This window comes from Ursus maritimus, unplaced genomic scaffold (assembly GCF_017311325.1).
Source record: "Ursus maritimus isolate PB19 unplaced genomic scaffold, ASM1731132v1 scaffold_18, whole genome shotgun sequence".
Lineage (NCBI taxonomy): Eukaryota > Metazoa > Chordata > Mammalia > Carnivora > Ursidae > Ursus > Ursus maritimus.
The window spans coordinates 705,508-729,740 of NW_024424230.1; the positions used below are offsets into that span (position 1 = coordinate 705,508).

Here is a 24,233-nt window from a genome sequence, read left to right on the forward strand (position 1 = left end):
TCAGTTAAACTGTTAATACGATGCGAGGAGGAGGAGGAGAAGGAAGTGTGGACAGAGAGATGGCTGGAGGTGAACCTTCCAGAAGCCATGCTTGGCCTTGGTGTTTGCCATCAGTGACCCAAGGGGCAGCGGGGGCAGGGCCCCAGCACAAAGGCCGACAGCGGTGGCATGCAGGCAACATGATGGGACATTGGCCCGCGGCCTGGCCAGCACCCCCCTGGCACCCAGTGCTACGGAGGGGACGGCCACCCGTGTGGCCGGTCAAGGCGCAATTGTGCTTCCCGCCTCGGCGCATTTGGGCCCACGGTCGGGGCGAGCGGCATCTGTGCTGACATAGAGCAGAGTGCTCTGCCACAGACAAGAGCCCAGTGTTCTCCTGGACGAGCTCAGGGGCCTGGGGGAGCCCAGCTCGGCCAGACCGCGCCCACCGGCCCAGAGCAGGCGGCCAACGGTCAGGGACAGTTACGTAACAGCCGCTCAGGAAGGAAGCATCCTTCGGTCCAGAGACTTCTCCCTCAAACACAGGACAGCCTTTAGAAGGCACAGCAGGACAACGGAGGAAAGCCCGAGCATCTGCACGGGTACTCACTGCCCCCTGCCCATCCCGGCTCCCGGGACCCGCGTGCAGGAGCCAGGATGCACGGAGCTGCCTGCCTGCTGCTCCGGACTCCACTGTCTGCCTGTCTGCAAGGGAAGGCTGTGTAGGGGCTGCACCTCTCCCCATGCCGGCCTGCGCTCAGGGGACCCCAGGGAGACAACACCCAGCATTTCCTCCTCAGGGGGAGAGCTCGGCTCACAGGCCAAAGACCAGGCTCCGCTGGGCACCACATGCTGGGCCAGCCAGCAGGAAGGAGGCCCAACCTCGGAGCACATAGAGCAGAGATTTCCCACCAGATCCAGCCCTGCAGGCACTGGGCACCTGTGGCTCGGCCCCTGTAGGGAGGGACAGCTGGGGTGTGGATTTCCCTATTTTGACATTAAAGATGGTTACTTTTCACCATTGTGTCCCTGACAACCCCATCCCGCCTGCACCAGGACCTGATATTTCGGAAGCTCAGCTGCAGTGAGCACGCAGACACCTGTCTCAAAGTGGAAAACGGTCCCTCAAAGGACGTTTCCGGAACCTGCCTATGACAACCAGAAGACTGGGCACAGTGATGGGCGGCCGGCACAGGTTCTGGGCCCGGGGCGACTTAATTCTAGAATCTCTGCAGCCTGAAACAAGGGAGCCGAAGTCCTGAGCTGGAGGATTTCGGGCAGCTTCCACTGCTACACAACTCATGGACTTTATTCCTAAGGAGCGTCTGGGCTGTAAGGAAAACCAAAACCATGCTTCCACCAGCTTTGCTGAACAGCAGAACGCACACAGGTGTTTAAAAATCGCTGTTAGGGACCTGCCTGAGCTCACGTGTCTCTGCCACGTGTCCAGAGACGGCAGCACAACGCCACGGATTCCCTCAGGATGACAACATCTGGTCAACCCAACACCACTTACGGTGGCATGCGCCGTGGAGCGTCTGTCTCAATGGCTCTGGGGAGCCTCTCTGGCTTTGCTGTAGGGGGTTAAGCCCTCGCTGGTCATAAAAGCCGACAACACATTTCAGGGAGTGCTGGGCAGGTGCACCGGTTGAGACCCGCCCGTGTCAGGGGCGCCGCGAGACAGGCATTTGGCCAGACGGCCCCCACGTGCCCAGCAGATGGTGGGTACGGAGAACGAGGTGGCGCCTACAGCGTGTGTGCTCAGCAGACCCCCTGCCTGGACACGGCTGCAACGGAAGGCCAGCCCCGTGACACATGAATCCACGCCCTGTGCATGTCGGCCACACTGGGCCGTGGGCCGGCTGCGGTTGGGTTGGGGTCAGACCCACACTGTCCTTCCCGCCATGCGGTGTCTCGGCTCCGTGCACGGGGCCTGGGCTGCTGCTCCGTGGATCCTGACGCTCGCACCCTGCTGGCCCGACCCAAGTTTGCCTTCAGGTAAGAACTGACGCTGGGAATGTCCATCTGTCTGCCTTTTGTGAAAATCCTGGCTTTCCGGGTTAACAGTCCTGTCCTGAGTAGAAGGTGGTGCCCAGTACGACTCACGTAAGAAACAGGACGGGCCTCTGGGTGAAAGAGAACGTGATGTGAGCGCAGATACACACGTCTGAACACCCAGAACTGTTGTTCACACGACAGCTCTGCAGCCCCGTCCGTGCCAGGGGCGGGGAGGGGGGCACCTAAAATGAATCACGGCAGCGGCGAGTCTCTGCCAGCTTCCCTGCTGTGTCCATCCTGGGTTTCCGCTCTCAGAGGCCTTACGTGGCAGCGAGTTCTCGCCATGCTCTGTGGGGGCCCAGGTAGGCCTAGAAGCCAGCCCTAGGGAGACACTCTAGCTGCGCCCGAGGCCGGGACCCCCGCTGCCTGCGCCCGAGGCCGGGACCCCCACTGCACATGCCAGGGTCGTCGCCACGTCCCTCAGAGGCGCCGGAGCCAATTCCTTTATCTCCAGAAGGGGTTTTCGCTGGCCCCTCGACACTGACTGGGAGCCGAACTGACAGCACAAATTACAGACCTGAAATGGTGTTTCCAACTTCACGAGACTTTCCCTGGGTTTCCTGTTTCAGAGACCTATTAATTATTCACGCGGACCTAGCCTCCTGTGTGGTGGGCTAGATGCTATCGAGCAGTTATTTTGGTAACTCGGTAAACAGAGCTTCATTCTTTGAGCCCTGGGTCAGAGATTAGCGACATCCCCGGGGTCGCTCCTTGGGCCCTTGCAGGGCAGGTGGGAATAGGGGACCCTACTCTGTGGACTGGGTGCCAGGCACTGCACGGAGGGCAGTGAGGGTGGATGCCGGGGGACGTGGAGAAACAGACGGGGAAGCCAGGACTAACAGAGTGCGGGACTTTGGCAAACCAGCAGCCCGTGAGGGGCCCAATGGGCACAAGGCTCTGGTTTATCAGATGCAACGCTGGAGGACGACCGGCCTTCCCGCACCCCCTGGAAAGGCGAACCCCAAGGCAGGCCCTCCCCAGACCAAACACAGACAGTCACCTCCCACCTCGCCCAGGACCCAGGGACCAGGCCTCCGAGAACCTGGGAGACCTTGCTCCTGTGCACATGGAGGTGCCAGCCCCCCTGACGGTTGCAGACTGACCTCCCGGGCTTGGGACAACAACCGGGGTAGAAGGTGGGCCTCCTGGGAGGGCCCCGGAGCGCTGGCCGCTGTCGTCCTTCACAACTGTAGGTATGAACGCGGGAGCTCAGGAGAAACCGAACACGGGCTGGGGTCCTATAGGCCCGCTCCACCACCAGCCCGCTGAGCAACGCTGGGCAGGCCGCACACAGAAACGAGGGCGAGACCACGAGAACGCAGAAGGTTCTTCCGGCCCTTCAGTCTGGCGTGCCGGGCAGCTCCTTTCTGAGGTCCCTGACGCTCCAGGAAGAGGAGCAGGTCCTCCTCCTGGGGCCCGGCTGGGACACTTCCATTCTGCAGAAAATGACTTCGGTTTGATGGAGACACTTAGAATTGGAAGTCTGGGAAACGGCGGCAAGATTGGGGACAGCGTGTTTTTATCGGGCTCCCCGGCGCACGTGACAGCTTTCATCTGAGCAGTAACAGTCTGTCCCAGACCAGAGCCCACTTTCCGTGGACCCACCGGCCACAGCACGCTTGTGGGGTGCATGGCTCCCCCAGGAACTGCCTGCAGCGTGGCCAGGCTTCTGAAGAGGGAGGAGCGGGCGTGGTGCTGGAGCCCCACGTCAGAGGATACGCTAAAATAACTCAGCACAAAATAAAACCTTGTGGTTAGCGTGCTTTCGCAGCAACTGAGAGACTTTTCTATTTTCATTTGTTTTATAATTGTGCACAATTTCTATTTTTATACCATTTGTGGTCCACCAACTGAAAAAGAAAACAAACCCCCCAAAACCCCCTTTGTAACTGCTTACCTCACACTTGCACAGAGATAAATTCACTCTGCCGCAGATCCATCAGAATACCCTAAATTACTAATTTCTCGCCCCTGAGAAGTGCTGACAGCACCTGACATGTTCCGTTGATCACCATTTACTTTTTGCATTTCACTTGTAAGGTGGGGGGGGTGGCGTTCATCCCGTTTAAACCCACAGCGAGCCTCTTCCATGTGCCTTCACTTAATCTGAAATAATCTGCAAGGTATTTTAAATACTATTTCAAGTTTTGTTAATTTCTCCAAACACTACCCTGAGGCCCCGGGGGGGGGGGGGTCCAGTGAGNGGTGAGCGGCAAAGGCGGGCGCCAACACCCTGAGATCCAGGGCGTAGAGGCCGCCTTCCCTCATCCCCTGGGAGCCCTCAATTTCAGGAGCTGAGAATGAACAGAGAAGCAGAGAAGCGGAGTCCTGTGCTTTGCATTTCAACACAAAAGGCGTTAATGTTTGCAGGCCGCTCCCCCAGTGCAGGACCCCCGCCCCTTGCTGCTCTAATTTCAAGAAATGGGGCCATTGCCATTACTCCTCTGGGGCCCGATTCTCTCTGCTCCTGGAGCGGCTGTATTTCCTCGGCTTTGAAACACCCTTCCCGTCTGCAATAGCGCACTTGTGTTCCGTGTGGCAGCAGCGGGAAAGAGAGTTAAGTATCTGTAGTTACAGAGCCCGGCTGATGCAGGCATTGTTTGACCTTTACCCACCGGGAAGGCGGGAGCTGAAAGCGTCCAGCCGGCTGCCATGTGCTGACAAGCCACGCAGCCAAGCAAGTGGGTACTAATTGGCGTCAAGCGCACGGCCACAAACACCACCCCGCACCTTCCCACCAGTGCCATGCTGCTGATTGTCGCCTGGGCAGAGGGCCTTTCTCGCCGGAGCTCCTGCCCTGGCAGGATTTCTGTTTATCTAAATGGCATAAAATAAAAACGCGGGTGCCCTGCGGAGCACCCTTCTGACTGGCCTCATTCCCCTGATGATGGGTTGGGGCCCACGGGGGGAGAAACTTGCCCTGCCCACCGTCTGGAGCTCTGGGCAGGAGAGCAAACCCGTCCACGTGGGCCGCCCCAGAGTCCCACCAACGGGCTGGGCAGGAGGCTCAAAGCTCGTCGGGCAATGTTTGACTGAAGTCCACTGATGTCCACACAGCAGGCAACCTCCATGCCCTCACATCCTCCCTGGGGTGAAGGGTGACGTCTTTGGGTTTGTGCGTGATCCCTGCGTTGTGCCTCCCGAGGTGCCCCCGGAGCACCCATGACGAATGTTCCAACTCGAAAGTCAAGTGAACCTATTCCCCTCCCAGTGTCTGGGGTAAGAGACCAGCACTCAGAGTCACCCCGACAGGTGGGCAGGAGACCCCAGCCCAGCCCCGACTGCAGGTGAGGTCTCTTCCCTGACGTCCTTGCGCCTCACAGCAGGTCCTCTATTCCTGTGTCCTGCTGGAGGAACCCCAAAGCACGGAAAGGGACAGACGCCATGTTGGGAAGCCGATGGCACCAGACGTTGGGCCCACCCAGGAGCTCCCGGCTCTGTGGTCTGTGTGGGCCAGAGGTTCTGCATTTCTAGCGACTCCCAGAACAGGACCACACCTTGAAAACCTGTGCCTTTTAGAAAGAAGGAAGTCTTCAATCAACCACTGAAAATATCCAAATCAAGGCAGCTTCACGTAAACAGAATTCCCCTAAACATTGGCCAAGGGGCCTTTCGTTGGCTCTTCCTGATTCGCTGCTAGGAGATACAGGCTGACGGCCACCCAAGGCCGAGCGGAGGAGGGGAGGAGGCGGGAGTGAGGCTCTGGCAAGCAGGCACTGCCAGGCCATGCGGGCTGCTCTCCGTGGTTCTGACAACACTTATCTCCTCAAAAACAAAACGTCTTCATGTCAAGATTATATTTATTTCTTTTAAATTTGCTATTCCGAGACACCTTTAAAAAGGAATAACACCCAGGGTCACATCTCCTAAGAGGCACAGAAGACGGCCCACCACTCACACTGCCTGCCGGCACCACCAGGAACATGAGGCAGACCCTCAGGGCCTCCCCAGCTTTCCCACACTGCCCGAATCAAACGTGTCTGCCCGGGAATATGAGGGGACAAATGGTGTCTGTCTGGACGAGCAGCCTCAAGGCCTCAGCCACACACACGAGTCACAGGCCGCGGCCCCACCAAGGGGCACCGGCCTCCCGACCACGGCCTGGTGCGCGGACCGCTCCCCGCGGTCTTTGGGACTCGCTGGAGGATTCCCATTTTCACACAAAGCCTTTGGGTCAGTGATGGCGGCTGACTCTGAGCTGCGGAAGAAAGAGCTATGGCAACCCCCCCACCCCCCGCATCCTCGCCAGCACGCACATCGAGGAGAAACATGCCCATCTGTGCCCACGCTGCTGAGTACAAGCGTTTCGTGGAGGACAGTTTAAGAGAAAACAGGAGGAGTAGAGCCAGCTGTTGCCGCAGCCGAATGAGCCCCAGGCTCCGCCTCTGCCCATGGGCGCGTCCCCGAGGGGACAGACCCCAGTACCTGCACGCTGGGGTGTCCTCCGGCCGACGCCTTCACAGCCCCCCGGCTCCCCTCCGTCTCATAGTGGGCTCTGTGGTGGGGCTTGGGCTGCACCTCGATCCTCAGCTCATAGGGTCCCGAGCGCGATGGCAGCTGCCAGTCCAGGGCGGGGAGGGACGGGCTGAAAGGGAACACACAGGGAGTTAGACGCGGACGCCAAGCGCCTCCTCAGCGACCATGGCACCCGCTCACCACGCCAGCGCCAGTGTGAGCACTGCACTGCTTAGCATCTTACGGCTGACGTCCCGTCAGTGAGGACAAGAAAACCCAATGTGACTGTGACCATCGGCCACAGCCTGTCAGACCTTCGGGACGAGGTTCCAGAGCAAGAGGGAAACATCTTCCACACATGACGTTAAAATACTTTCCTTCCTTCGTGAGAGGCCGACATTAACTACTTAACCTCCCTCATAAGACAGGTTCCAGAACTAACTGAAGGTCTTCCCAAAATCACCGAGGTGAGAGCCTGACCTGAGAACCGGGAGCACGCCCGCCCCCGCCCCACTGACCGGCCATGTGCAGGACTTCACAGACGGGGCGCAGCTGGCCCCTTCTGCACGGTGTGTTCACAGCAACCCCAGCCCAGCCCCTCAGTCCCGCCATCCGTTCACGACACACGACGAGCTTCTAGTCAAGACCACAGCACACGGGTAAACCACGGGCGCTGCATGACATCACTTGTGTGAACTGGTTTACCATTTTGGCACGGGCGAGGGGAAGGAAGGTGCGTGGCAGGGGCCAGATCCTGTGCAAAGAGCCCACAGGAACCACGCCGCCCTGTCACAGCACAGCAGTTTGCTGTAACGGCCCCATTTTACAGACGATGAAAGTGAGACGTTGCAAAAGGAGGCCATCTGCCACTTGAATCCAGGTCCCGCTCTCCCTACAGAGTACACCTCTGGGTCTCATCCTTCAGAAGGATAAAGGTCGGCCATAAGAAGCTAGAGGCCACAGGTGCTGGCCGTGACGTCCCCGCAGGACCAGGGTCTGGCCCAGCGGCTGCCTCTCTGCTCCCAGAGCCTGCGTCCGAGGGCTCCACGGCCTCTGTCTACGCTGGGCGTTCCTGCCCGCTGTGCACATTTTGATTCTGGTTTCAACGAGATAAAACCTGAGGCCCAGGGTCCCGCTGGCGTGTTTCTCACTGTGTCGACAAACCTCAGGGGTCTCTAGAGAAACTGATCCAGTGACGTGACCAATTAAGACTGGGACAAACACACGTGCACGGGGGGAACGACGTCTGCCCACAATGGGCCAAAGTCCGCGTGAAATGCCAGCATCGCTTCTAAGCGACTTACGGAGCAAACGACACTTCCTGACAAAGGAAACACCACGGGCGGCCACAGGCATCTCCCAGACGAGGTATCAGCCACTCGCTCGGCTTCCGGGGACACTGCCAGGCAGAAGGAAAAGGCCCTCCGGGAGCGCTCCTCAGGAGAGGGCAACGGCACCACAGGTCACTCCCCCCGGAAAGACGGAAACCGGGCGTGGGGACGCCCGACAGCACGGCCGCTGAGAGCACCCCAGGCGCGGGCTCTGTTCTGTGTGATCTCACACACACTGTCGATCTCTGCAAAGATCACCTAACACCGTGAACAGAAAAAGACACAGACGCTTCGGTCCACCCACCTCCCAGAAAAGTAAAACGAGAGAGAGAACGGAAGGGGGTGGAAGGACGGGGAACCGGAGACAGTTCGGGCAGAGGACAATGCACTTGGGTGTTACAGAGGAAGAAACCCACGGCAATACCATGCTCGCGGACCGTCGGCAGAGTCGGCGCGCAGCGTGTGCGTGGCCTGGACTCGGCACGGGCCCCACAGCGCCACAGCCCACAATCAAAACGACTCTGTCGGCTGAGATTCTTCTGCGTGCATTTGGCGGCTCCAGCACAGCGGCCAACTGTCCCCGGCTCAGAGACGATGCCCCAGCCTGGAGAGATGCTGATGCCCCAGAGCCCTGGCCCGCGGGCCCCACGACCCCCACGACCCCCGAGGAGCGCCACCGCCAACACTGCTGCCGGCCTCAGCCCCAGCTCCTGGGTTTCCTGCTGAGCCTACATCCAGCTGCGAGGCGGTGTGATTCACACTGAGTGCCGTCAGGAGAACACGGGCCGCGGACACATGACTGTCCACGGCCGTCCATGTGTGCGTGCTCGTGTACACACAAGATCATCTGGAGAAGTCCTGTCCACCGCTGGGCGCGCATCTGTGAGCGTTCTCACAGAAAAGGAGTATGTTGTAGCAAAATGAGATACGTGATTGCATACCCTGGCTTTTTTAAAAATTGAAGACGTTTTTGGCATTTTAGCATATTGTTAAAAAATGGTTGGATCACAGCACCCTGCTTTGTCGCCATTGCTTTGTGCCCCACAGTTGGGCTTGGGGCTTATTCCCATCTGTGGCCACTATCCGCTCCGGACAGGTGAAGGTCGCAGTGTGAGGTCCGGGCCGCCTTCCTGCTCATTTCCTTAGCCCAGATTCACAGCCTCCGTCCAAGACACATCTCCACACGGCGCCTGGAGACACTCGGGGGCCCCTGGTGACCTCGCGGGCACGGGTCTGATAGGCACTGATCTTTGCCAACGCTTCCCACCAAAGACCTCGCTGATGTCACATCTTCACGGACATTAACACCGAGTGCAAAACAACCCATTAAGTATTAGTAATACTTGAAAACCACCTGTGAAAATCCCCGGAGTGCCCCACATCCATCTCTTTCACCAAAGACGACGTGGACCCCCGGCCTCTAGGCCCAGCCCCCACCCCACAGAGAGCCCGCTCCTGCCCCAGCTGGCCGTCAGCGTCCTTACCGCGTCCTTAACGACGTCCGCGTCTCCTACGGCACACAGTACTCACCCCTCCCAGCCTGTTCAGCATGCGCGTTGTAAATGTAATGATTTCACGAGCGGTGGGATGTGGTCGTGTAGACTCCACGTGAAGTACAAATTCATAAAACACAACAAAGGACAACACTCCCGTGAAGGGACGCAGAGCAGCCAAAGCTGCTTTTAATCTGAGGAGCCAACACATTTCATCCCCAAAGACAACAGGTCCAGGTCCAGCCACCTGACCTGGCGCAGGGGGGCTCTGGGAGGTCTGCAGCCACAACGGTGCATGAATCCCTCCTGGCCTTTTCTTCTAGAAGCATCTATTCCAGGCAAGAGCCTGAGCGGCCCCCAGCAAATTACATGGTTTTCTTGAACTCTGGCGGGGTTTTCTTGCTTGTAATGTGGCGATGCGGCTGATGCGACCTTGCTCAGTAGTGTGGATGGTTAAGAAGGTGCTAAGCAGAGACTCCAAGCACCCCAATACCTAGTTCTCCCCGAGAGCCCGCCAAGATCCAGGTGCTGACAGTGGCTCATAGGGCCGGGGATGGCAGCTGAAGGAGATCTCTCTGCAACTTTCCGTGAATTCGGAATTCTTGCGAAACAAAAAGTTTTTAAAAAGCTCGGTCCTGCGTCACCTGGGTGGCTCAAGAAATCTCAGAGTCGTGAGAACAAGCCCCAAGTCCGGCTCCGTACTCAGCATGGAGTGTCTCTGAGATTCTCTCTCTCTCTTCCCTCTGCGTTTTCCCCTTCCCCCTCAAAAACTAATAGAATAAGTAAATTAATTAATTTTAAAAATCCTCATCCTTGTGTTTGGGAAACAAAAGTTCAAATCCTGTGCCCGTTACTACTGTCATCACCCCAGAGGAGGCCAGTGAGCTAGGGCCACACGTGGGCCCCATACCTCCCAGCCCTCTGAGTCAGTGCTGAGTGCTTGCTGTCTACACCCCAGAACAACGGCATCACTCCCCCACCTGGGGGTAGGGAAGCTCCTGCGCCAGCCGCATGCCTCCCCTTCCGCTGGGAGTTCTGATGCCCTGCAGGTGGGAGACAGGCCCGGCTCCCGCTCTGCCGTGTGCCAGGCCCCAGCTGACACTGCCCTGTGCGCTAGGGCGCCTCGTGTGACAGCACAAGGGAAGCGGGTCACAGTCTCCCCAGCGCCTCTTCCGTGCGTGGGCGAGGCCCCGCACTCCCAGTCTGAATCACCCTGCTCTCGGAGCCACTGCCACCGCCCATTTCCCACGAGAAAAGCCTTTCAACTTTTACTGAACCTCTGTGTTCTCTCCACGTAGGAAAAGCGCAAAGGATTTTTTTTAAATGCTTAGCTCACGGCATCTCGACACCTACATGCTGTGATCCGAAGTCAGAGAACAAGGTGAGTTCTGCCCCCGTCGGCCTAGCTACGGTTGCTGCCCCCGTAGTGGCTGTCCCACATCCCCCTCGAGGCCCTTCCCATCTGCCACTGCTGACCGCCGGCTTGCGCCTCACCTAGAGGGCTGCAGGCTTCGTCACACACCTGCGTTCTGCACAAAACACCCTCCTTGCATCACACCAATGCTGACCCCTAACAGGCGCCCAGTGGCCCCTGCTGCCCCGACCACCTCGTGGACAGAGCCAAACTCCACGTGGTGTCTGAGATTCCCCCCAGCATTTCTACGCGGGGGACCGAGCACTGGGAGAAATGCTGAGGCCCGGGGGGCGACCGTTGGCACCGGAGCTCAAAACCAACATGACCTTGATGACAAGTGTGGCAGACCCTGCCCCAGGGCTCACAAAACACCTCAGACCTCATCTCAGTCCCACAGAGCAGCGGCCACTCCGGCCAGCACTCTGGGAGACCTGTGGCTAACAGGGCCAAGGCAGGACTCAAGATTCAAACCTTCTCAACAGTGACCACTGACACCCGAGAGGGACCCCAGACGTCTGCCTCCCGAGGGAGGCGCACGCGCCATTTTGCCAAAACCCAAGGCCAAAATCTGGCAAACCAATTCAGCACCAATCTGAGAAAACAAAGCAAATCAGGGAATACCCAGGACAGAAGAGCATGTCAAACGACACCATGGGGGCAACCGCAGGACTCCAGCCGCGGGGGGGGGGGCTGATGGCTGATGGTCCCAGTATTCTAAGAACAAGTCCCCAGTTTCAAAGACACGCACCGCATACATAGGTACGATGACGTGCTATCTGGGCTGTGCTGATGGACGGCCTTCGGGTCGGCAGTGGACGAGTGCCTGAGTCAGGGGCCCCTGTTCTGAGAGTCGCCTACGGTCTTCTGTAGTAGGAGGCAGAGCGCGGTTCTCAAGGGTGAGGTGAGGAGCGCTACCGCGGCCGCTGCGGTCGTCTGGGCCGGCGGGGGGCACTGCCGTGGCTCGATCTTCTTTTCATTTACTTACAGTTTAAATGTCTACAGCAGAGAATATTACTTGGGAAACTGAAAACAGTCAACTTTCCAAGGCTCCGCTTTCTCTCTCGCTCTTCGCCAGCCCGGTGAGGCGCCCAATCTGGAAAGTGCCTTGAGCTGCAGTGTCTGAGGGCCCTCCTGGGATTCCCTGGGATGCCACGTCCACAGATTTTCCACACAAGCCACAGCACCCGGTGAGCTGATTCCAAGAGTCTGGGGATCACCCTTTGGGTGAAGCTTTCCTGCTGTCGCAGACGCCCAGAGCTGAGGCGCGTCCTTTGCTTCAGTGGTTTGGGTAAAATCCCTTCACTTCTGAAGTTTCCAGGCCTTCAAGCCCACACAGACTTATCGCTCAGAAGAAAGCTGTAAAGGCTTTTATGAGTCCTATTTTCCTAAAGTAGCTGAGGCTGTAAACTCTGAACTTGGCAGGACTCAGACCCGCCCAAAGGAAGGACAATCAAAACTGAAGGAAAGTGATATTATCGAAGAAACACCACACATTTTCTCAGGGTCGGCGGCCAAAGGCCTCCCTGCCGCTCCGTTCTTTGTTTTGTTTCCCTCTCATTTTGAAAAGGGGTTATCGCGGGGTTCTCAGGCCCTTAGACAGGGGCTCTGGGCACAGAGGCTGCAGGGCAGGGGTGCGCCGGGACCACACAGGAGCGCGGCACAGGCCCACCCGCCTCCAACCCCAGCTCTGGACTGAGAAAGCTCTTCCCACACGTGAGAGGTCGACCTTCCTGGAGCCCGGCTCCGAGTCCCGTCCGGAGGGCACAGGTGGGCCCACCCAGGACAAGTCCTTGGCCAGGGATCCACCAGCCGTTCCCAGGGCTGTGAGCAGGCGCCCCTCCCTGGGCGCGTCCTCCCCCCAGGGCCCACCGTCCATTCTGGGGGCCTCCCTCCCACCTTCCCACAGAACGCCCCTGAGGGAGGAGCCAGCTTTCCCTTCAGTGAAGAGTCTGCAGGGACAAGAGTGAGGAACAGACCTCGTGCAGGACTTCACTCCCAGGGGCCCTGGAAACTCTGGGGCCCTCAGGACTGTCACCTCTCTGCCTGCCTCCTCCACTCCACTGCCAAAGGTGACACTGCGCAGGACCTGCGGACAGGGCCAGCGGTAGGAAGGACGGCAGCCAGGAGGAGGCAGGAAAGGCACAAGGAGGCCAGGGAGGCTGCCCTCTGCAGGGTCCTGAGTGAGCAGGGAGAGGCCCTACAGCTGTCTGCCCCCTGTCCCAGCCCCCAGCCCCCCCTCCCCGGCCGGTGATCCGTCCGTGACCCCAGGACCCCTTCCAGGAGGCCCGTCCACAGACACACTGCCTCTTCGGCCCTGACCTGCCACCGTGCCCCGTGTGCGGGCTCAGCAGCAGGGCGGCCCAGGGAGGCCCCCTACCCATCCTCCCCCTGCTCCCGGAGGCCCGGCCAGGCCTGTGTCTGTCTAGTCAGGAGCACGACTCAAGCTCAGCCACAAACTGGGAACTTAGGAGTAAGCACAGCAAGGCCTCCGCACAGGGACTGTTTTTAACTGACGATTCAATGATCCCCCCAGCATCCTTTGCTTTCAGGGGCCGCACTTCCCGGGCACGGAGACCTCCAAGGAGGCAGTGGCGTTCCTCCAGCTCCCAGGAACCCCATGGCATCCTTGCTCTGCACCCCTCCTTGCAAAGACACGCCTCCAAGCCTCCAGGGCCCTGCTGCCCAGACCCGCCTCCCCACCACGCATTCAGACGGGCGGGCGGGGTGGGCTTCCCGTCCACGCCTCAGGGCAGCATGTGCACAGAGCCCACCACCAGCCCTCTGCCCTCCAGAAAAGCGCAGACCTCTCCTCACCACACAGACAGATCTAAAAATGCCCGATGTGCCTACAATTCGACTGGGCGGGGCGGCTCAGAGAGACAGAAAGAGGGAGCTTTATCCGGAAATCCAGACTCAGAGGGAAAACCACCAAGAGGGAACCACTCAAGCTGGCGGGGGCTCCACCCTCACCCAGGAGAAGGGAACTCTGCATTCGTACCTCGTTCCGCCTCTGTGCGCGCTGCCCCTTCGGACTCTGTGTAGACACAGCAGGGGTGGGAGCGCTCGGGGAGGAGCACTGCAGGCACAGGGGCGGGCCTGCACTGTGCCACCAGCCCTCACTCCCGGGGCCGATGCCTACACGCCCCGACTGTCCTCCTGGGCGCGAGCGCTGCCTGTCGGTCACTACGCGGGTGAGCGCCTAGAGCACCAACACCCTTGTGCAGATACCCGCCACAAACTGCTTACAGAAACCGAGGCATCCAGAACCCAAGTCCACGTGGGACGGGGCACGAAGGAGGTGCGAAGCGGACTCTCCAACCAGGCTGCTTCTGCCTGCAGAGTGGCGCCAGGACAGCCCACAGGGAACACCAAGGGTCACTCGATCCACTTAGTTCCAACAGGGGACCCGTGGCAAAGCCCCGACTGCTCGCTGGAGGACGCTGGGCTCTGCGACCGCGTGGATCAGGGCCTGTGCCGGCCTGCCATTCCAACCAGGGCCTCGAGCTCCTCACCCGCGAGGCACCCACTCTGCCTCCCGCAGCACTGAGCTCTTTGGCCCCGTGACCAGGCCTCTGGGGAGGGACATGCGAGGCTCTCAGGCCCTGGTACTGACCCCTCGACAGCCCTGGAGAGTTCTGGGCTCAGGTGGGAGCAGGGCACCCTTCACAGCAAACCTGCCCCACAGACAGTCACGGTCACTGTGGACAGTGACGCCAGGAGGAAACCAGGCACTTCCCTGTGGCGTGAGGATCCCCTGCGCACGGCCACACCCCGAGTCACCCTAGCGCCAGGGACAAATCATCAGATTCCGGCAACAGCCCCCTTCAACCTACAAGCAGCCTGGTCACCAAAGAAAGAACAGGACTGTCCACGTCAACACGCCTACGAAACAATCGTCAGGTAAAGGCGCACAACCGCCAAACCGCCACCAGCACCAAGCATGCAGGAAACGCTGTGCGCAATTCCCTGCCTCTTCACTCCGAGTGTGATTCTGAGTTCTAAAGGAGAAGCAGCTCCTAGCAATAAAACTAGAAGCCCTTCCCCCCACCCTGGACTGGCAGGGGTCAGTGCCCCGCCAAATGGGGCCCAGAGATGCCCTGATGCCCAGGTCCACGCAGTGCTGAGCCAATCGCATCCTGACACGTAGGACTCGTGCACGCACTCTCCTGGGGCAGCGTCCTCGCGCAGAAATGCGCCTGCCCCGCAGCCCATGTGTCGGCGGCATGCAGAGCACAGACCATCCGAATCGGAAAGGAGATCTGATGCAAGTTGCTTTCTCTATTGAAAACCAGCCTAATCCTGTGAGTCAAACCCCAGCTCCCAGAAGACGGTTCAGAACAATTTATACAAAAGCAAACCTGTCATGATTTGTAAACACGCTCCAAGCAAGAGCCCAAGAAACATGGGCAAGTCAGTCCCACTGCTTTGCATGGAAGGTCTAGCCTGGAACCAGGACAGCCAGTCTCCTGATTCGGTCTTAACCCCCAGGGCAGACGCGCAGCAGCGCACACTTGGTGCTGGGGGGGAGGGGAACGACCCCCTAACACACACTTTCCTCGGAGGAAAATGTCTGAGCAGAAATCTCTGATTCGTCTGTGGTCACGGACACGGGGTGTCACTGGATGCTCCCTCCCAGCCAGGGCACCTCACAGTTTGGGAAATCTCAGTCCTGGGGACACATGAAGGCCCCCGGGGACGCAGGACACCCGAGCACAGCCCGGCCCCGAGCAGCACGAGGCCAGACACGGGCAGACTCATAGCAGTAACTCCTGCACTCAAATTAGTCTATGAAACGAGCCACGCTTCAGATCTCAGTGGTTTGACTTTAAAATCTGAGCACAGACCCACAGAGTTCACATTATTTACCTCCTCCAGGGACACAGGAGGTATTGAGTTCCTTTCTCCTTTTCCTGGCTAATAACAGACACTCACAACATCACATCAGAAGGAGAAACAAGGGCCACATCCTGCACACGCATCCTGGGAAAAGCCCCGGAGAGGTGAACAGAAGCTCCCCAGCCTCCTGCCCGCCACCCACCGCTGGAGCTGCAGTCCTTGGGCTCATCTTCCAGGCAACACGTCAGGACTTACTGCAAAGCACCTTTTCTAAGCGTCAACTGTGAACTCTGAGAAACCAGAAAGCAGTTGCACACGACGTAAGGATGTCTAAGTCTCTGAAAAGCTGCTCAAAGCTCAGACCTCTCACACCACGTCCTTGCATGGCAAGCAGTACACACGCGGCCCTCCCCAGCCTCCCTGCCTCTGCACACGCGGCTTCCCCACCTCCTGCACACATGATCCTCCCCACCCCACCCCGCCCCCTGCACACGCAGCCCTCCCCAGCTCCCCCTGCCTCTGCACGCGCAGCCCTTCCCAGCCCACCCTCCTCTGCACACGGGGCCCTCCCAACCCCACCCGCCCCCTGTACACGCGGCCCTCCCCAGCCTTCCCTCCTCTGCACACATGGCCCTCCCCAGCCCCCCCGCCCCCCCGCCCCGCTCCTCTGCACACGCGGCCCTTCCCAGCCTCCCCGCCTCCCGCGCAAACACCAGCTGCCTCAGCAGTGGGGTCAAGGCTGACCTGGGAAGCTGGCTGTAACCACTGGCATCGTCATCACAGAAATCCTCTCCTTTCTGAAGAGACTTAAAATAGCTTACAGTTCCGGGTTTTTGGGGGGGGACTCTAAGTTGTCACCGTGATTTCTGTGCATTTCCCAAGCTTTAAGAACAGATGTATCATTCTGTTAAACTCTAAAAGAAATTTAAACTATAAAACTATGAAGTTCTATCAAATACTATTGTTAGTTTCACAAACAACATAATTTTTTCAACTGCAATAAGAATTAAGTATCATTTTTGACTGCTGTGGGCCTCTCAGAACGCTCTGCACAGAGGGGTCACCATAAACGCTGTATGGATAAAAAAGACCCCACAGGGGAAAGATCCCGTAGCATCCAAAGTCGTTGGGAAAGGCTAGCGCTGCACACTTTTCCTGGCAGGATGAAGTCAGAAGCACACGCATGACGGGAAAGGCAGATTGGTGACAAATTCTCCATATCCCAGATGACAGAGATGTTCAGAACGTGGCACTGGGGTTGCACAGCGGAGACCCTGATGACGTCCGTGGTGCTGGCAGGAGTGGGGCAGGAAGTCTGGTCGGGCCACCCCCGCCTGTGGGTACAACGCCCTGACCTCTCCTTTGACCCTGAACCCAGCTGCCCCGGGGCACCAGCTGACAGGACCACAGGGGAACAGAACCAGGGACCAGGAAACACATTTCGATGTGGAACCAAAACAGGGGGAAAGGTTAGCTTCCAACCTCCTGAGGGAAGCTGGGAGCCTCTAGGGTTTTGTTTGCTCACTGAGCTCACAGGAATGTTAGGCGCCCGCTCCCCCCACCCCACCCCCACCGGGGAGCTCTGAGATGGGGGCAGATCCCCGGGACCACGCAATTACTGCGAAAACTCTGAAGACAAAGATAGCGGCGTGCGTCCCGATTATAGAGTCAGACTCATCTGGTCCACACCCACGGTGGCCGGCCAGGAACACCCGAGTTCCCACAGACGCCCGGCAGTCCGGTCGAAAGAGCCTCCAAAGAGGCGACAATGGGGCCACTGTTAAAGGCATCCTGCCATCCTCATGCAGATGCGAAGCTGGGTGCTCTGGGCTGAACTGCGTCCCCCCCAAAATTCATGGGTTGGAGTCTTAACACCAGGACCTCAGAATGTGACAGTGTTTGGACACAGGGTCACGTTACCGCGAGGTCACTGGGTGGGCCCTGCTCCAGTGGCTGGCGTCCTTGCAAAGAGGGGACATCCAGACACAGACACCGGCACAGAAGAAACGCAGCCGTCTGGGCCTCACAACGAGCCAACCCACGGGCGCCCTAACCTCTGGCCGTGGGAAACAAACGTCTGTCGGGTACACTGCGGGCCCGTGGCACCGCGACAGCGGCCCGAGCACAGACCGACACACAGGGCTGACTGGCGTGGCCACGTGTCCCCGTGCCACGCTTACCGCCTGTGGTCTTGACCGCGAGAGTCCAGTGAGGGCCCGTGACGAGTGCCTACGGCCTTCATGGGCCATGAAAACGCAGGTGGTAGTAAACAGCACCATGTGAGCCTCTGTGCTTGAGATAGTTAGCTTCGAGATATTCGTACTTTTACTGAAAAATTATGAAAAAAGTACCGTGGGCATAAACTGTTCTTAAAAATTTTTTAATGCTTCCAAACAGGTTTTTTTAAATTCCCACGTTCATGACGGAAAGCCAGGTGCTGAGATATGTTTGTTCGGATGAGACCTGTGACTATACCAGTCTCTCGAGCTGTGGGGTACGAAAGCGTAAGTTGGGATAGAAATGTGGACACATCCTAATGCAGGTCAACAGAAACCAGGGTGATCTTCGCTTTCTTGTTTCCTCTTAACGGACTCCTAGTCTACATGTCATGCCGCTAGAAAGGTGGCGTTCACTGTCTGACTGCTCTAGAAACTGTCAGTCTCACATTGGGTTTTTGCCACAAACTTTCAGAAGGTTTATCTGGGTTTGCCCAGAACCTACAACCCAATGACCCCCGAGTCACAGGCTCTCACTGTGGAAAAAGGCTCTGAGCAGAGCCCAGCAAATTTGGTATCGAGTCACCCTGCCGACTGGCTTTCCCTCCTGCATGGTGCACACGGCTGGAACCCGCGGATCCCTCTCCCCAGTGCTGCTTCCAGAAGGCCCTCCAAAGAAAAAGGGACGGGAAGAACCCAACGCCAAGCCCAGGATACCCGGTACCACGTGCAGAAGCATGTGTGCAGCTGCGCGTGCTTCCCGGGGGGGCAGGGGGACGCACCCCGCGAGGGGAGGCACGTTTCATGCCTGATAAAAATCCTGGAGCAGAAAGCACTCTGCCAGGGGTCATTAGTGGCCCACCTGTTGGGAAAGCTGTTTAGTTAAAAATAAAAACAGTGCACTGAGTAAGTGGACCCAGTGGAGTGGCGGCAGCCTGCACACCGCGAGAAAGAAAAATCAACAACCCAGTCCGCGGTGCTGGGAGCACGCTTGAGCTCTCCGTCGCCAGACTGCCGGGGAGCAGGCGCCCGTCTCCTGGGACGAGGCGGCATGTTGTTCTCCAAACGCGGGCAGGGCCGACTGCGGGGAGCGGGGCTCGCCGCCCTGGGGAATTGCTGAGCCGAGGCCCCATCTGCACCCGTGCGGTGACAGCAATTAGGCGGGAGAAAGAAAGTGGGTGAGCGGCAGAGGCGAACACACAAACAGGAGAGGGATCATTTGGTTTTATTAAAAAAAAAAAAAAACCAAAAACCTGAGTGCACGTGTGCGCAAGCCCTTGTTATGGGCTGACTTGCCCCCACCAGAATTCACGTGCTGGAACCCTAACCCCCCGCACCTCAGAATGCGGCCTGATTTGGACACGGGACCTTGAAGGAGGTTACTCAGCGCAGACAAGGTCTTTAGGGTGTCCTCGTAAAAAGGGGGGTTTGAAGATAGGCCCAGGCGGGGAGAACACCGCATGGCGCTGAGGCAGTGATGGAAGGGTGTTTCTCAAACAGGGGAGGCCAACACTCCACACCGAGCCCGAAGCTGGGGAGGACTCGGGAGGAAGCAGCCCCACGAGCGCCTGCATCTGGACCTCCGCCCCCAGGCCACGAGAACCCAGCCCCACGGCCCACAGCCTCGCCACGGCCTCGCCACGCTCACCTGGTGTAGGATGTCGGGGACCGGGGCCTGGCCCACTGGTATGGGTGCTGCGGCACCGACAGGTACTGGTCGCAGAAGGCACCCTTCCGGATGTGCTGGAAGGACGGGAACTCTTCGGGCAGGAACTCGGACGTGGGCGGCGTGGTCCCCAGGTCCTCGCCGGCTGGCTCCACCTTGAGTGCCACCGAGGGACAGTGGTCCAGGGTGGTCTTGCGCGCCTTCATGGGGACGCCGTCCAGCTCCAGGCTGCTGTCGGTGCTGAGGGCGTTGATGGCGGCCACGATGGCGGAGCTGGTATACTGTGTGCTGTTGCCCAGCCAGGTGTCGTCGGTGACACTGACCCGCGGCGAGCTGCGTGGGGATGGCGTGGGCGAGTGGTGCGGGGAGCAGGACAGCTGCCGGCCGTTGAGGCCGTATTTCCTCTTGTTGCAGGGAGATGAGGGCCGGGATGTGCGGGCCCCCAGCCAGCTCTCCTCCGTGACGCTCGTGCGGGGTGAGGTGGAGGGCGAGTGTCTGGGGGAGCCGAGCAGGCCGCAGGCCCCCAGGCCACGGGGGAAGCCCTCCTCGGGGTCCGTGGTCTTGGGGGACACACAGGGCGACTGCCACGGGGACGTCTGTGGGGAAGCGTAGGGGTACGAGAAGTTGGACTCGTAGGATGAGGCCTCAGAGTTGCAGCTGCGGGAGGACAGGCTGCTGGCCGGGCTCAGGCAGGATGGGTCTCGGTAGGCCTCCAGGTTGGGCAGATTCAGGGTGGCCGTGGACGGGGGCCGCTTGGAGCTGGGAAGGACTTCTTCCACCTCCACATCATGGAAAAACTGGTTGTTACCGTGGTGCAGCCCCATGTATGAGGTGATCTCGATGCGAGGGCTCTCTAGGGCGGGGGCTCCGTTGGGCCTGATGTGGCTGGAGGGGAGGAAGTAGCTCGAGGGCCCGCTGTCCACCGGCCCACCGTAGCCCGGGGGCTGACTTGCCGCCGCGGCCGGCATGCCCGGGGCCGAGGTCTGCAGGTCGTGGCACGGCGCCGGCAGCGAGGGGTGAGCCGAGCCGGGAGGCAGAGCCGAGCTGATGCTAGAGGATGCATAACTGTAGTGCTCTGGAAAGGGACAGAAAGGAAGATGGCGTGAGGGGCCAGTCGTCACCAGAAAACACACCCACAGCTAGTGAGCCCATCGGCACCACGCACGCCCAGGCCTGGAGCCCAGGACACTTCCGCTGAAACGCCACTCAGTGCTGCTCCAAGGGCTCCCTCCTGGCCCACAAGGCCCGGGGCCACCCTCCCTTCTCCGCTCTCCAGCATGAGGGCACCCACTGCCCCTCACACCACCCTCGGGTTCCGCGGGCTTCCCTCTGCCCCAAGGGTCCTGCCTCTACAGAGACACCCCCTCCCTCCTTCCCTCTGCTCTTCCCTCAAACAGCGCCCTCCCCAGCCTTCCCAGGTTTCAGTCCCCAACCCAACAGCCACGTCATCCTCCCCAGCTGATCTCTTCCTCAACACTTAGCATCATCTTGTCCATCATCTCTCTCACCCGGAGAAAGCAAGTTCTGTGAGGGCAGGAACCCCTGCCTGCCTCAGTTTACTTTACTTCGTGGCTGTCTTCAGAGCCTAAGACTGTGCCTGGCACGTCAAAGTTCCCCAATTTGTTAAACAGAGGGATGGACTGGTGGATGGGCGGGTGGGTGGGTGAGTGGGGGGACGGGTGAACTTTAGCTATAGGAACCTGGACGTTTAAAGAGATTTAATAAGCTAATCACGGTCAAGTTGCCTTAACCAGTAGCTACAAAGAAAACACCTCGAGGATCAGACAGAAACATAGATTCTGGGGTCTCTCTCATGTAAATTCTGACAGTAGTTCAGGGCCTAGGAATCCCTGTTTCAGGGGGAAAAAAGAGCAGAGAATATTAATACACAGCTAGATTTAAGAATCATTATATGTTAATTATAACCTCAATAAACTATATTTTATAAAATCATTACTAGTGTAATTAGTAATTTTTAACAGAAAAGCCACATTTCTGGATTTCCTATTTGAAAAGACATTTGACAACATCTTGGCACCTCATTACTGAGCACCGAGAGAGGCGTATTCCGGGTCTCTAAATAATGGACGCGCACATGGAAACCGGACACCGGCCCTGGGTTAGCGCACTGCCCTGAAGGGACGTGGTTCCGTGACAGGGCGCCCTTCCGCAGCGCTGTGACCAGAAACCCACACAGACCGACCATGGAAATGAAGGGTCTTGGAGCGCTGGTTCAAACCCCACTGTGCTGACTGACAGAAGCGAGTCTAGCGCCCCAAACAGGCGGGCGTCTGCGTCTGCTAGCACTTATCGCCACCACTTCTGGCCATCAGGCTCTCACAGTCCTTGCTTCCACTGCTCGGAAAGCCCCCCAGGAACTGTCTGCTATTCCCCAAACGCCTTTCTTCCTCCAGGAAGCCTGGTGAGAAGCCAGGAGCCTCACAGGTGGCCTGGGAGAGCGCACAGGACCGCCCCCTTCCCAAGACAGCATCAGCATTCCAGATGCTCTGCCAGACACCAGAACGCCCTGGGGGAGAGAGCCCTGCCCAGGGAGAGCTTCAAGGGCCAGGAAGGGGTCCCCTCAGGACCGCTGTGAATGCACGAGCCCTGGAGCTCACGCCCGCAGAGACCCAGCTGCCCGTCTCCAGTCGCGGTCCCCCCCAGTCTGCTCCCACGGACCACGGGCGAGCAGGACCCCCGACACGGAGCGCGAGGAAAGGACCAGGCCCTGGTTTACGCAGGGCAGGAGGCGGGGCGCTGGGCCTCCCACCACCGGCTCCTGTGCTGCCAGCCCTGGGACTGTGTCCCATGCTCAACGACACTCGCGGCATCCCCATCACACCCTCACACGCTCGCTGACAGCCTGAACACAAACACTGCCATCAAAAGTTTAAAATTACAATCTTTGTAAAAATCAAACAAGGAGTTAAAAACCCAGGAAAGGCACTTTGCAGAGAAGGTCAAGTTTCCTCAGGAAGAGGTGGTGCAGCGGCTGCGGGGGGGCCCCCAGCACATCTGCCCTCAACAGTTCCCCACCCCGGGTACGGGGGAGGGGAGACGGGGCAAGCAAGCCCCGCGGAAGGCAGGCTGATCCTCGGGAAGGCCTGCCCAGCGCAGGACTTATCAGGAGCTGCAGGGGCCTGAACGCTAATCACCATTCCCTCAGTGAAAGGCGTCCGAGAGATTCACCTGCACCAAAAGTTACTCATTTCCAGCCACGAGCACGTTAGTGCACTATGTGCACGTATTGTACATACGTGTATTTTCACACACACACGCATCTCCACGTGTGTGCTTCAGACACGCACGAGCACACGTGTCTTCACGCGGGCTCCGCACACACACGGGCACACGCGCGTACGTACAGCTACGGCTCACGGTCTGACCGGCGCAGGGCGCGGCAGGCTGGGTGAGGGCGACGCATCTGTCATCACGTGACAATCATTCTTATCAAGTGACCAATGCTGAGAATATTAATAATGCGAGTGGGAGTTCATTCTACACACGCAGAGAGCAGGCATTTTAGGATGGAGACTTCAGCAGATAACTTTATTATGTCTGGCATATAATTAGGCCTGAATTAAAGAGATGTCCGCCTCCCTCCGTCCCTGGCATCTGGCTCACGACGGGCCACAGACCCCCGCCTTCTGGGCCGCCATGTGTGCAGGCGTCTGGAACACACGCGTTTCCGACAGCCGCCCGTGCAGGCGGCACATAGCTTTCTGGCCATCGCCAGCTCCTCCTGCACCTGGGTGAGTGCGGGGTCTGCCGACGTCCCAGCCCAGCCCCTCCTGCTCTGTCTGCCCCCAGCACACCCGGACATCACCTCCGCCAGCACGGCCATCACGCCGTGCTGGGCCCACCGAGAGAGAACCACCACGCCACTCTGCTGTGGGCTCAGCTCCCCTTCGGCTTTTCGGGGTGGATGAAACACCCCGGGGGGGCCCCAAAGAGCCCACAGGCACGAGGGACTGTGCCTTCTCTGGAGGGGTCCCTGAGCAGCAGCTATGAAGTGTGCAGCCTGCCTGCCCCCTGAGGAACTCTGACCTCGAGGCAGCAACGTCCTAACGACGGGGACAACCTCGCCAGACCCTCCCAGACAGACGAGGCCCCCCCAGGCCCTGGCCCACCCCCAGCTGGCGTGAACACACTCAATGTGGGCCCTGCGTTCGAGCCCCTGTACCTGTGTGAGGCACGAGGACCTCGCATCTGGCGAAGAATGTGTTTCCATGTTGAAGAGAAACCACCAAGTACAGTGGACAAAGCACGCGGCACGAGGTTGACGGGGAATATTAGAGGTCGTCGTGAGTATCAACGAGTGTCATGAAGGCACGCCCGCGAGGAGTCCGTGATGCCTCTGCGATGGGCCCCCAGGCCTCCCCAGCTCCCAGGACTCTCTCAGGTTGTCTGGACCTCCAGCGAGGTTTAATGGACCAATCCCCACGTTTCTTGCCCCAGTTAAAAGAGTATCACGGGTGTCTACAATTTATTTTAAGCGATGGGGCGTCTGGCTGGCTCAGCTAGAAGAGGGTACAACTCTTGGTCTTGGGGTTGTGAGTTTGAGTCCCCCATTGGGAGTAAAGGCTCGTTAAAAAATTTAAAATCAGTCTGAGGGAGAGAGAGAGCTGAGCGCACGGTTGCACTAACATTTATTGGCAGGAAGGTAATCCCAAGATTTAAAAAACAAATCCTAGCAATCAGAAGAGCAGGTCTGGGGGTTCCCCACCAGCTGCCCGCGGGACTCAGCCCCTGCTCCTGGGTGCCTGGAGCCCTGAGGGTCCAACT

The 24,233-nt window shown here is 58.8% G+C and overlaps 1 protein-coding gene across 4 annotated transcripts in view; it reads right to left on the bottom strand.

The window, feature by feature from the left end:
* The window catches only part of NFATC1 (nuclear factor of activated T cells 1), a 107,771-nt gene that overhangs the window by 73,379 nt on the left and 10,159 nt on the right, over positions 1 to 24,233 (bottom strand). For all 4 annotated transcript variants that reach the window (XM_040632417.1, XM_040632419.1, XM_040632420.1 and 1 more), the window contains exons 2-3: positions 19,431 to 20,523; positions 6,463 to 6,622 (exon numbers count right to left, since the gene is read on the bottom strand). In XM_040632417.1, coding sequence (XP_040488351.1) covers positions 6,463 to 6,622; positions 19,431 to 20,523 — 1,253 coding nt within the window. The remainder of the gene's footprint in view (positions 1 to 6,462; positions 6,623 to 19,430; positions 20,524 to 24,233) is intronic.